Source organism: Ochotona curzoniae, unplaced genomic scaffold (assembly GCF_017591425.1).
Source record: "Ochotona curzoniae isolate NIBS_2020 unplaced genomic scaffold, NIBS_Ocur_1.0 contig_908, whole genome shotgun sequence".
NCBI classification, from domain to species: domain Eukaryota; kingdom Metazoa; phylum Chordata; class Mammalia; order Lagomorpha; family Ochotonidae; genus Ochotona; species Ochotona curzoniae.
The window spans coordinates 6,719,198-6,731,974 of record NW_024466607.1 but is presented as its reverse complement, the minus strand read 5'-3'; the positions used below and the strand labels follow the sequence as shown (position 1 = coordinate 6,731,974).

Below are 12,777 nucleotides of genomic sequence, written 5' to 3'. Positions count from 1 at the left end.
GCCTCCTTGGAGTTTTATCTTTAATTCCGTTTCCTGCTCTGAAGAACTCAGGAAGTTTCTTCCTACCAGGAAATTGAGGAGTGAGTGGTGCAGGAATCTTAGAGGTAGCAGGAGCGAGCCTGGGATGGAAGGTGAGTTGGTTAAAGCAGAGCCCGGTAACACCCGAGGGTGGGCCCTGGCTTGGGTCAGAAGCAGCCTCCCTGCTGCCTCGGGCTGCCAAGTAGAGCTGTCCAGTGCCCCTGACTAGGAACATAGTAGCTGATAGCCTCTGAGGGGAGGCTCGACCCTAGAGAGAAGCATGGAAGGGGGCACATTGACCAAGGGTACACAGTCCGATCTTCATGACGAGCTGGGGGCTCCTCTGGGTGGGCTAAGGGATGAGGGAGGCAGGAAGGCCCTCCCGGGTTTCAGTCTCTGGCGTGTTCTATCCTGGCGTGTTTTGTCCCAGGCCAGCGTGCTCTGTGTGATGGGCGGTTTTCTCAGCCTTTCCTTGTCCCGTTTTCTGTCCTGGCCATGTGGAAGGAGGCATTGCCAGCTGGCGTTGCAGCCGAACTCTCAAAACCCATATTTCAAAGCAGTTACTGACCAAAAAAAAAAAACAGGCTCAGCCTCCAGCTTGTAAGTGTTTCCAGATACCCTACCCCGGGCCCCAGAAACTGCTCGCACGGCACCCTAGTCCGCCGGGGAATTACCCTACATGCCCCACCACCGCCTTGCTGGGGACTCCGGGGAACCTCCCAGCCCTGGAGCCAGAGGCCCTGGTCGGCCCAATGGCCTCCGTGGAACTGTGGTATACCCAGGCAGGCCTCATTCTTTCTCTTCCTGGGCGTAGCTAAGCCTGCTGCACATGGTTGTGGGAAGCCTTTGTGGTGTGGAAATGTGCGAAGTGTTTAGAGACTTCAGAGTGCTTCCCCAACCTCAGCCTCAGCCTAAGGCCTGCCCGCCCCCAACAGAGCCTCAGACAGTATGTGTAAGGTACATCAAAGGAATATGAAACATGGGAAGTCACATCCCCCCACCCGGTGGGCCCTCGGGTTTGTCACTCTGAGGGTCTCGACAGGCAGGATGCTCTCAGTGGACCCTGGCCCCTGGTCACAGACTGTAAGACTGCCTGCTGGCTTGTGTGGGAATGCCAGCCCCTCCCCTGAGACAGAGGCTGTGTGACCTAGAGGCCCAAGTTCAGGTCAGGGGCGGGTGGAAGGAGGGAACCGCGTCACGTCCGGTCTGTGTTCCCGGTGCTTTGTGTCTGACGCCTCGTTGAATCCTGGCAGGAGCCCTGTGCGATTGGTGCCGTCTTTATCTCCATTTTACAGATGAGAAAACCGAGGCACTCAGACAGCTCACCCAAGTCTGTACAGCTTGAAAACCCATCTTAGGAACCCACCTGGGCTGATTTCTCAAGCCTAAGCCACTAGCCGTGCACCATTGGGGCCCCATGTGTGGCAGCTGGGGGCCAGGCATGGACCTGCCTTGTGACATGCATGCTGTGTGCCCTGGGTCTGGTCCCCTCTCCTCTGCTCCCCCACCAGCCTTGTGCCGATCCAAAGCCAGGAGCTCTTCCAGGTCTCCCATGCTGGTGCAGGGCCTCAAGGATTTGAGCCATTCTTGACTGCTTTTCCAGGCCACAGGCAAGGAGCTGGATGGGAAGTGGGGCCACCGGAATTAGAACTGTCGTCCATATGGGATCCAAGCATGCAAAGCAAAGACTTTAGTCGCTAGGCTGCCCACGCGGGCCCTGGCTGTTCAGTTTTAGTGAGATGTGATTCTTATTCTCTGGTTGTGGGCAGACCTGGGGTGTGGAGAGGCCAGCCATTGTGTGCCGGGCCTGTCTGTCGGCCCTGCGGGTGGGGCTGCGGCCCTGCCAGGCCCTCCCCAGGGAGGAAGTGTCCGTGTTTACAGGAAATGCAGGACAAGGCCTAGGAGGTGGGTGGAGGCAGGGAAGCTGACCACCCCGAGCCCTGAAGACGTGTCTGGCTCTGCGGGGGCCAAGGGCGGGTGCCCCTCAGACCATCCGAGGGACGAGGCTGCCTGTTGTTGTGGAAGGGAAAAGTCCTGCTTCCAGGCAGCCCTGCCCCTGCTCGCACCGCTCCCCTCTGAGACTGCCCCACCCCAATGCCTCTGAGAGCCCCAGGACAGAGCGCCTGTCCTCTGAGGCAGCTCCCCCACCTCGCTCCAGTCACCCTGGTCTCTGCCTTTGTCCTGCCCCTGCTGGGGCTGCCAGCACACTGTTGCCTTGTGCACTGAGCTGAGGCCTCACCATGTTCTCATGGGCTGCTGTGCTGTGGGCCTTACTGGCCCAACTTGGGTCTATCTGCTCTCCTATTAGGCTGAGTACCTTCAGAGGGTTCTCGCCTTCTGGATGTCCCCAATGCTAGCCATGGGCCTGTGTCCAGTGGCTGCACCCACACCTGCTATGTCCTGGTGGGTACCCAGAGTAGGTATGGTAACCTCTGACCCAAGTCGCATATCTGTGTCTGCTCCCAGGGGTGACAGGGATGCCTCCGGAGCACACTCCTCACTGTGACTTTCATCAAGTCCCTGCTACATGCAGAGGGCTTTGCAAGTTAAACATGGTAGGCTGGCGAGAAGGAACTTGCACTTTGGCCAGGAAGAAATAAAACCTGTTTTGGAAAAAGCTAAAACCATGACCAGTGAAAGGTGCTACCTCTGGGAACATGAGCTTACAAAGGGAAGCAGGACCTCACAAGCAGGTGTGTGGGGGCAGGGATAGGATCAACAGCCCCTGCAGGCTGGGGAGCTTCTTTCCAAAGGACATCAGAGTGTCCAGGGCTGCTGCCAGCCTCCAGCTCGTTGTGACTGCAGCTTCCTGCTGGTGCAGACCCTGCTGGGCAGCAGTGATGGCATCAGCTGAGTGTCTGGCTTCCAGCTCCTGCTTCCCAGCCATTGTGGGCATCTACGGAGCAAACTACCAGATGAGAACCTATCGGTCTCTCTCTGCCTCTCCAAAATATAAATAAATAGGACCCATCATGATGACTTAGTGGCTAAATCCTTTCCTTGCAAGCGCCAGGATCCCATATGAGCGTCGATTCATGTCCCAGCAGCTCCACTTCCCATCCAGCTCCCTGCTTGTGGCCTTGGAAAGCAATCGAGGATGGCCCAAAGCCTTGGGACCCAGCACCCACATGGCAGATCCAGAGGAAGCTCCTGGCTTTGGACCGACTCACCTCCAGCTGTTCTGGCCACTTGGGGAACAAACCAGCAGATGAATATCTCTCTGTGTATCTGTCCTTTGGTCTGTACATCTACCTTTCCAATAATAAAATCTTTAGAAAAACATATATATATAAATTAAAAGATATATGACTAACAAAATAAATGAATCTACAGAGGAGGTAGAGTTTGAGCCAGGCCTCAAAAGAGAATTCTTCAGGTAGAGGAGCCTGGGCACGGGGAAACAGTAAAATCAGGAGCAGGGTGGGATAACAGAATCTTAAAGTCCCTTGGCAAAAAGTGGTGTTTTCTGACAATGCTTTCTCCCCACTTGGAACTAAAGGAGGTGGATGGAGTTGGGCAGACCCCCTCATAACCGGTATGGCGAGGGTGTATGTGTGTGTGTGTTACAGGGTTTCTCGGTCCAGGTCTACAGCCATTGGCTGGCTCTCAGCTCAGTGTGTGTATGTCTGACTGGCCCTCTGTGTCCCCCATTGGGCACCCTTCTCTGGCCACATGTGCTCACTCACCTGCCTGCCTATCACCAGTCACTCGTGTTCTGACATCTCTCACTTCATTCCAAGCCTGCCCCACTCATCTCTGTCCTCACCCTGCCCAGCACAGGGAAAGCAACAGAGAAGCACAGGAATGGATGCCTCTATTGAGGGCGGTCCAGCTGTAGAAAACAGGGACAGTGATTGAAGGCTCCCCTAGGATGGTCATGGGTCATACGCAACTCAGTGCCTGGTAGATGCTAACTGCTGCTGGCAGAAACAATGTAGCCTTGGCAGGTGGGAGGGTGGGCCTGAAGTTGCATTCAGATCTCAGCTCTTGAGTGTACTGTCCCTGATTGTCCATCTATAAGGCTGTGAGCTCCTCTGAGATGCAGGGGAGAGTCGCAAAGCACCTGCCATACTGCAAGGACTTGGCAATGCCTTTGCAATCTTGGTCTGCTATTGCTGTTGACTGCTGTGTCTGTGCAAACCGGAGGAATGGGAGAAGGGGATTGGTTTCAGGCCACCACACATGGAAACCACCAGCCCCCCTGCTGGCAGCCCTGGCAGCCTCTGATGTGGTGAGTAAATGAGAGCGGCCTGTGTAACTCTCTAGCTGCCCGAGGCCAAAGCCGCAGCTTCTCTGCCCTTCCTGCTTCCCCTGTGGTCCGGGTTGCTCTGCATCCCAGAGAGAGAGAAAGGCATGTCTGTGTACATCGCGGGAGGGGTCAGGGCCTGGGGCCCACAGGTATGGACACCATGTTGCAAATGAGGAAGGTGAGGCAGTGCTGGCCTTAAACTGTTGGCTGTCCCCAAGATAAGAGGGAGATGTAGAAGTTCAGGTGCCTGGGGAGATATAGTCACTGTGTAGTCGCTGATGGCAACACCTGCTGATGCCACCTTAGCTAAATGTACTGAATGCCTCTGAGCCTGTCAAGCCCTGCCACAGGAGGGAGAACCCAGGAGAGGACAGTTGTCCAACTTGTGTTATCATAGAGAACACAGACAGGTTCCTCAAGGGGCATAAGCAACCATGGTCACAGAATATAGTGAGAGCCCCTCCGCGGGGAATGACAAGGAAGAGGTGGTGTTTGGCTCAGACTGGGGACAGGGGCAGAGGGCAGTAAGTATGGAACAGGCAGAGAGGTGAGTCAGGTGAGGATTCTGGAAGGGTCTGTGACAGAGATGGGCCAGTGCAGCCATGAGCACAGCTGCCCAGGGTGCCTGGGGGTGCCAGAGGTGGCAGGGCTCACCGGCATAGATCCCTTTGTTTTCAGCATAAAACAAGAGACCCTCCCATCAGCTGCTTTCCAGGTGGTGAAGCAGACAGGGCAGTCTAGCAGCCTGCTCAGGGTCAGTGGGCAGAGAGGTGTCAGAGGCATGGGGGCATTGGGCAGTCAGACTCTGGAGCTATGCCTCTCATAGCATACTCTTCTGCAATCCCAGGAAAGAGATCCCAGTGAGGCCAGGCCCATGTGCCGAAAGGCAGACACTGCCCAGGCTACCCATACCCCTGCCCTGAGCTGGACCAGGGGCAGTCACTGTTGGCCCAAGCCGGAGTGCCCCACCCCCCGTCAGTTCCTGGTGGGTCAGACTTTGCAAAGTTTTCTTGCACATTCCCTCCTTGCCTTAGACTGTTGTTTTATGAGGTTTCTAATGATCTACAAGTTGTTTCCTCTGTCCCCCATATCAGGCCCCTGACCTTTCAAACCACACTTGATGAGCTTCTTAGTCACAATTTGTTTCTCCTTTTTTCTTTGACTGGAGGGAAATGGCAGCCTTTGCTTGGGATGGGAGGAGGTGGAACTGGGAATCGGTAAGCACAGACCTTTGAAAATCCCTGTAAAACCACTTCTGACCCACGAGGATGGCTGAGATAAAGACCTACAGTGTTGTCAAGGATACGTGGTCGTTGGCACAGGCAGGCACCGTTAGTGGGAAGTTAAGATGACGCAGCTGCTTTGGGACACAGCCGGCTGGCAGCTCCTCAGAATGTTCACATAGACTCACCCTGTGACTCAGCAGGTCCACTTGTCAGTGTCTGCCCAAGAGACATGAAGGCGCACGTGAGCACATGTACACCCATGTTCGTGGCCGCGTGATTCCTGCGGGTCAGGAACTGCCCACCCGCAGGGGAAGGAGTAAAGTGGGGTCTGTCCACATGGTGGAATAGTATTCGGCCATAAAAAGGGCACAATAAACTTTGAAAACACCTGCTGGAACTGGCACAGTCACAGAAGGAGGAAGTAGATTCCTGTTTTCCAGGTGCTCGTGGGTCTGGTAGGAATGTGAAGCCACTGCTGGAGTCTCTGGGGTCTGTTTCTGGGGCGAGGAAAATGTTCTGAACTTGTGCTAGTTGGACAACCCTCTGTGTTAAAAAGCTCTGAGTGGTGACTCGTACCTCTGCTATAGAAAGAACAACCCCTGTGACAACTGTGGACCCCGTTACAGTGGAGGGTGGAAGTTGGGGAAGGGAGTGGCGTCATGTCAGGAGTGCAAGGATGAACACCTGTTTCGGCTCAGGGGAAGATGGAAATTGAATGTTCCGTCTCCATGCTGTGTCTGAGAACCATGACAAGGCTCTTCCCTGACTGACCCTGGCTCTACGGTGTGCTCCGCTCCAGCCCGGCCTGGGTGCACCTGCTGTCCGCCTGCAGCATGCAACAGCTCCTCCATGCTTTGGCCCAGGGGTCCAGCCTGCACCCTCTAGTGTCTGGAGAGGGAAACTGAGACCCACTAGGGCAGCCACATCACCAAGGTCTTGCAGGAGGTGGGCTGACTGGCAGTGAGTCCAATGATCCCCAGACTCTTTGTGCTCTTCGCACCATCACATTTCCTCTGTGCCTCAACATCAAAGGTTCCTAGTATGGTACAAGTGACATTTATGAACACCAGGATAGTGTCGCCTTAAGGAGGTGGTACATGGGAGGGGTCAACATTGAGCACCAGGAAGTCATCAGGTATAGTAGGGGCTGCCTTGGAAGCCTGGAGGGCTTGCTTGGAGTGCTGCTGGATGCTGGGGTGGGGAAAGTGGGCAGGGCAGGAGGGAGTATCTGCAGGGTTGGAAGCCCCTGATTTTGTACCCAGCCCTCCCCTCTGCACCAACAAGCACCTCAGCTGCTCTGCCGGCCATGGTGTTCCTGTTCACCAGTCTCCGCTATTGTAAACTTTCCATTTCTCAGAAAGCCCAGCCCCAAAGCCCCTTCCCATGGGCAGCTGTGTTCCTTCTAAATGAGTTTACTGAGCTCTTTTGGATTAGTTTGCGGTCATGGCTCCCAGCGAGTGTTGCATAGGACGGAATTTCACAGTCAGAGTTGGACAGCTCTGGCCGGGTCATCCAGCACTGCTCTCCCCAAGTGGGGGCCCTTTCTTTTTACAAGTCACGGCTCCTCAAACAGGAGGATCATTTAAAGTGACCAGCTCTGGCAGCTTTACTTTCAGTTCCCTTTCAATTGCAGCTCCACTCCAGAAAGACCTGGGGGTTGGAAAATGGGCCTTCTACAGGCTCTCCTGGACTGGCCAGCAAAGACCTGCTCCATGCCAGGCAGTGGCCACTTCCACCATCACATTCTCATGGAGTCCCACAGTGAGCCCATATGATTATCTCTGCTCTACAGGGAAGAGATGGGGAGGTTGAGTGAGTTGCCTGAGGTCACACAATGCCTCTCCTCTAGCTAATAACTAAGTTCCAGACCATTTCCATTTGGTCACTCAGCTTGCAGTACTGACCCCCTGGTCCATCTGCCAGTTTTCCCTAGCAGTGATTCCCCAGTTGAATTCCTTGGATACCAGGACTAGCGACCATAAATCCAGGACTCTCTAGAAAGCCCCTGTTCAAGGCACAACAGCCTGTTTGTCCTTAAGATTGTTGAAAGGGTGCCCAGGAATTCGTCTCTGGCATCCACACTGTAACTCCCAGATGTCCTTTCTCACCTCCTGTTCGGTCAAGTGGCAGCTCTTGGTCCTAGTGTGACGCTTGGGAAGGCGTGGAGGCTGCAGTGAGGGAGCAGGCATGAAGGAGCCTGTAGTGTGTAAGGCCATGAGGAGGTGGCTGGGTTTTAAGCCACTCTCAGCACCAGCCAGCTGCAAGGGAGCAGCTGATGGCAGGATAAGGCCACCTGCAGTCTCACCATTCCAGCGAGCTAATCCCATCAGCTTATCCCATCTAATGCCGCCAGGCTATGGAAACACCATCACTAGCTAATGTCTTAGAGTATGACTCTCCATCTCTCTGTCTCTCTTTCACTATAGCTCCGACTTGCAAGTAAATTGGTAAATCAAAAAAAAAAAAAAAGCTGAGGCATGGAAGGGTTAAATTATTTGCTTGCAGTAGCAGAGTTGGCTATCAATAAAGCAGTCTGACTTCCGAGCCTACCTTCTTAATGAACCTTGGCACTGTTTGCCTTTTTTGAAGCCAGAGGTGCTCACGTCATCTCTCAACTGTTCCCTGTGTCAGCTCCATGAAGTGGGTGCTAATCCCTTTGAGTGGAGTTAGTGGAGGAATGTGTGGACAGCAGGATGGAGATGTGGGTGAGTGGGTAGGAAATGGACGAGTGGATGAATGGACACATGGCTGGATGAGGTGTAGATGGATCGTACACATGGAGATAAATGGATGAGTGGATGAATGGTTGCATGGCTGGAGAGTGTGTGACCATGTAGAAGGATGACCAGATGTGTACATGGATGAATGGATGAGTGAGTAGATGGGTAGGTGGAGGGTTGGATGGATTCGAGAGTGGACATCTGAGTGGATGGTTAATTGGATGGATAGATTGGTGAGTGAGTGGCTGAATGAGTGTGTAATGGGTGAAGTTAAGTGGATGAACAGGTGGTTGGGTTAGGGGACCTTCTTATGTATAATGTAGCATTGTGCTCAGAGAATCCAGCTGGAGATAACACCTGTAGGTATCACTATTGTGAGCATTTTTGCTAGTGAGGCCTGGGAACAAAGGGTCTGTTTGCTTATGATTGTGTTCCCAGGGCAGCCTGTAATAGAGAGGGCTCCTAATAGGGTTTGTTTTTTTTTTAATGGATGAAAAAGTAGATAGGTACCAGATAGAAAAAAACACTGTTCCCTGTGAGCTTCCTTAGACTGTATTAAGCAGCGGACCCTGCTTGAAGATTCACATTGACAAACTGGGGGGGCTGGAAACAAAATGTGTGTATGGGTCCCCCCGGGGTGTTTCCCCAAGGGAGGGTGACTACTTCCTGGGAGAAATTCTGCCAGAGGCTGTCAGAGCATTTGGGAAGAAGTTGCTAAGGAGACATTTCTCAGAGCTGCTTCTCTCTGAATTTGAAGACCAACAAGGTAGCCACACTCTGAGATCTGCAGGTGCAGCCCGTGGGGTCTTCACTACCATCAGCGTTTTGGTTTGTTTATTCAATTATGCCTTCCTCTAAGATAGGGCTTGTTGCTACAACTTTCTCCTTGAATGTGCAGACATTGATTAAACTTGCTCTTTTTTGCTATTTTACATTGTGACAGAATTGTATTTCTTTATTCATTCATTCATTTTGAGAGGCAGAGTTGGAGAGATTTAGAGAGAGAGAGGGAGAGAAAGAAAGAGAGAGAGATCCTATCTATTGGCTAATCCATTACTCAAATGTCCAAAACAGCCAGTGGCTGGAACTGAGAGCTGGGAACTCAACCCTGGCCTCCCACATGGGTGGCAGGAATGCAAATACTTGAATTACATTGCTGTCTCCCCTGTTACTCCCCCTAGCAGGAAGCTGGTGCCAGGCCCTCGGAGGTGAGATGTAGGCGTCCTACCTACCTGAAAGTGTGTTTTCAATCGGTGATTTCTCCCCATTGGTTGGGCTCACAGACCCCAAATAGTACAGTGAAATAAATGAGCAGCTGTTTTAGTGATCTTCATTATATATAAAAAAAAAAACCAGATGGCATAAACAGAAATATGCTAAGAGGAATGCCGTTGGCCTGGGCCACACTTCTGACCACGGCTGAAGTTGGGTTGAGCCAGGTGGCGAGTGGTTCAGAGCTAACCAGGTTTGTCTCTGAGAGGTCTATGTGTCTTCAGTGGCAAGCAAGGTAATGTAGTCACCCACACTGTTGGCGTTTGCTGTCTTCAAACTGCTAGAAGAACATAGACCTATGACCTTACCAGTCTTTTTTTTAACTTGGTGTGCATCCGAGTAAGTAGTCAGTGTTAAAAATTAGTTGATTTGGGAGCTAGCATTATAGTACCTTGGGTTAAGCCAGCATTGCATAGTGGGGCCCTGACCCCAGCTGTTCTGCTTCCGTTGAGCTTCCTGCTAATGGTCTGGGAAAGGAATGGAGAATGGCCCAAGTGCCTGGGCCCCTGCCACCCATGTGGGCATTCTGGGCTGTTAGCTTCAGCCTGGACTAGCCTCAGCCATTGTACGCGTTTGAGAAGTGAGCCAGTGGATGGAAGATCTCTCTCTCTCTGCCTGTCAAATAAATAAATAAATAGATGAACCTTTTAAGTAAAACAGTGGTGTGACTTAGGCAGCCATGGGTGAGCAGTGGTGGCAGGAGGAGCTGGCCCCAGCCGGGAGGCAGCCACACAGGACAGAGGGGGAAGGGGCCGGTGCTGACTGAGTCACAAGGTGGCAGATGCTGCTGAGCCTCCCGCGTGCACTCCCTGACTCCCTCAGCTGCCCTGTGCATTAGTTCCTGCAGAGGACTGCCTGAGGAGGTTCAGCAGGAGCCAACCAGGAGGAACCCTTGCAGCCCAGCTTGCCAACGTGGACCCTGTCCTGAAAGTCAGCTAACGACACACAGGATCCCAGTGCTCCTGTTTGCCTTTACAACCTGTGACCCAGAACCACATGTTCGTGCGCCAACAGAACCCTCCTATGCCTATTCCCTAGCATTTAAAATGAAACCAGGTAGCCCCAGTGCCCTAGCCAAGTGGCTAAATCCTTACCTTACATGTACTGGGGTCCCATAGAGGCACCAGTTGGTGTCTCAGCTGCTCCACTTCCCTTCCAGCTTCCTGCCTGTGACCTGGGAAGGCACTTGAGGACAGCCCACAGCCTTGGCACCCTGTACCCGTGTGGGAGACCTGGGAGAAGCTCCAGGCTCCTGGCTTTGGATTGGCTCAGCCCTGTGGCTGTTGTGGCCAGCTGGGGAGAAAAGCAGTGGATGGGGAATTTTTCTCTCTGTATCTCCTTTCTGTAGATCTGCCTTTCCAATGAAAATAAAGAAATCTTTTAAAAAGACAAAAAATGGAATCCGGTATGAGAAACAGCATGTGTTGGCCTGAACTTGGCACATGACCTTGAGCCAGCCTCTTCACACTTCAGGAAGTTGCTTCCAGGAGCTTCCTCTCCAGTGTCACCCACAGCTCTGCTCAGTGGCAACTACCCCTTCCCCCGACACACACTTGGCATGAGGCCTCAAGTCTGGCACTGTGATGCCCAGGGGCACCTGGGCCTGAGGAGATTTTTTTTAATCCATGCAAGTCAAGGACTTTGAGTACCAGGCTGCTATGCCAGGCCCTCCTGGGGAGAGTGTTAGAGCAACAGCAGGAGCCAAAGGTGCCCACCTTCTTCCCAAGCTCATACCAAGCTTTGTCCAGCAGGCTGAGCTATTGAGGCTGGATTCCTACAGCCCCAAGGTAGCCCCAGACAGTCTTCAGCAAGGATGGGAGGGCACATGGGCACGGTGGGTTTGGGTATAGTTACCCTGGCCTCAGATGGAGAGCAGGTTGGAGGCCAGCCTGGAAGAGAGGCCAGCCAGAGGGGAAGAGCAGCAGGGAGCTTCTGTGGCCCTCCAGGTGGACCTCAGGGGCCACTGGTGGTGGAGGTGTGAGTGGAGCTGGGAGATCCTGAAAGGTACCTTTGGGAGGAAGCAGGCACTCTGGCAATGTGTGTGGAGGCACAGGCTTCTGGCGTGCCGCCTGGGAGGCTTGGCTGGAAAGCACTTCCTCCCCCACAGCACACTCTAGGAAAGGCCTGGCACACACCTTTCTTTCCTGGATGAAGAGAAGGAGGGCCCAGGGTGCGGGCAGCGGCCGCATCCCTCACTGTGGCTCACTTTCAGACAGAGCGCAGCAGGCCCCAGGTCCACTCCTTCCCTGCCTGCAGGACAAAACCACGCTTTCAGGGGAGTTGGGGCTTTGGAAGCCTGGTCTGGGCAGTCACTTTGCCGAGTAGCTCCAAACTCTACCAAGCAAATGAGGAAGGATGAACCACCCTCCTCCTCGACCCCTGTGTGGTGCTGAGTGGCCCTCTAGCCAGCCCTAAACCCTGCATGAAGCAGGGGATTCGTACCTACGCCCTGAATGCATGTTCAGTGCTTAATGACCAGCAGTGCAGTGCCTGCATCCAGTCCCAGTTCCTTGGAGATGCAACAGCACACCTGCATTGGCTGTACCTCTCGCAACACCTTCAAGAAAGCGAGACAGGAGTCAGCATCAGCTGATGACAAGCCCTATCCAGAACCTGCAACCCATGCTTTGCCTGTCGCATGCTGCGTCCCTTGTCCAGGTCTGGAGGACACGGCAGCCCTGACTAGGTGGCCAATTGGACATCTCTCACCCTCCTTCCTTCACCCCTACAGCCTGCCTTAATCTATCAGGGAGTCATGTCTGTGTAAGCTTGTGTCAGGGCACTGAGGCAGCAACAGCCTGGCATGTGGAGGGCACTAAAAAGAGGCCAGTATGTTGGTGGGGGGACAGGGCCAGGAGAAAAGTGAGGTTTGTTCCTGGCCTGCTCACATCTGGTCCCTGCAGAGGGACATAGCTTTACCTGCCCAGCACTCATTGAGGTCCATAGCCGGGCCTCTGCTGGACAAGATCTGCTGACCCTTCCCTCCCTTCTTTGATGCAGCGCCTACACGGAACCCTACAAAGTCTGTCCCATCTCGGTGGTGGCACCCAGAGAGGACCTCACGTCAGACGAAGAGCAGAGAAGCTCGGAGGAGGAGGAGGAAGGTGCTCCCAGCCTCACCCACAAGGTAGGATGCCCCCCAGGATGTGGGTATTAGGAAGGTGAGGGTGGGAGAGGAAGAAGAGGCTGCTCTGCCGGTTGGTCCGTCAACATGAAGGGGTTGTTTGCACGCAGACTTAGGGTCCATGGTGGGTGAGTCCTGCATTCATGGTCACAGGGTCCCTGTTCCTCC

General features: G+C 53.7%; 1 protein-coding gene across 1 annotated transcript in view; it reads left to right on the top strand.

The window, feature by feature from the left end:
• FGD5 (FYVE, RhoGEF and PH domain containing 5) overlaps positions 1-12,777 on the top strand; it is a 76,835-nt gene that overhangs the window by 30,382 nt on the left and 33,676 nt on the right. Inside the window, exon 4 of the mRNA XM_040995246.1 lies at positions 12,486-12,612. Coding sequence (XP_040851180.1) covers positions 12,486-12,612 — 127 coding nt within the window. The remainder of the gene's footprint in view (positions 1-12,485; positions 12,613-12,777) is intronic.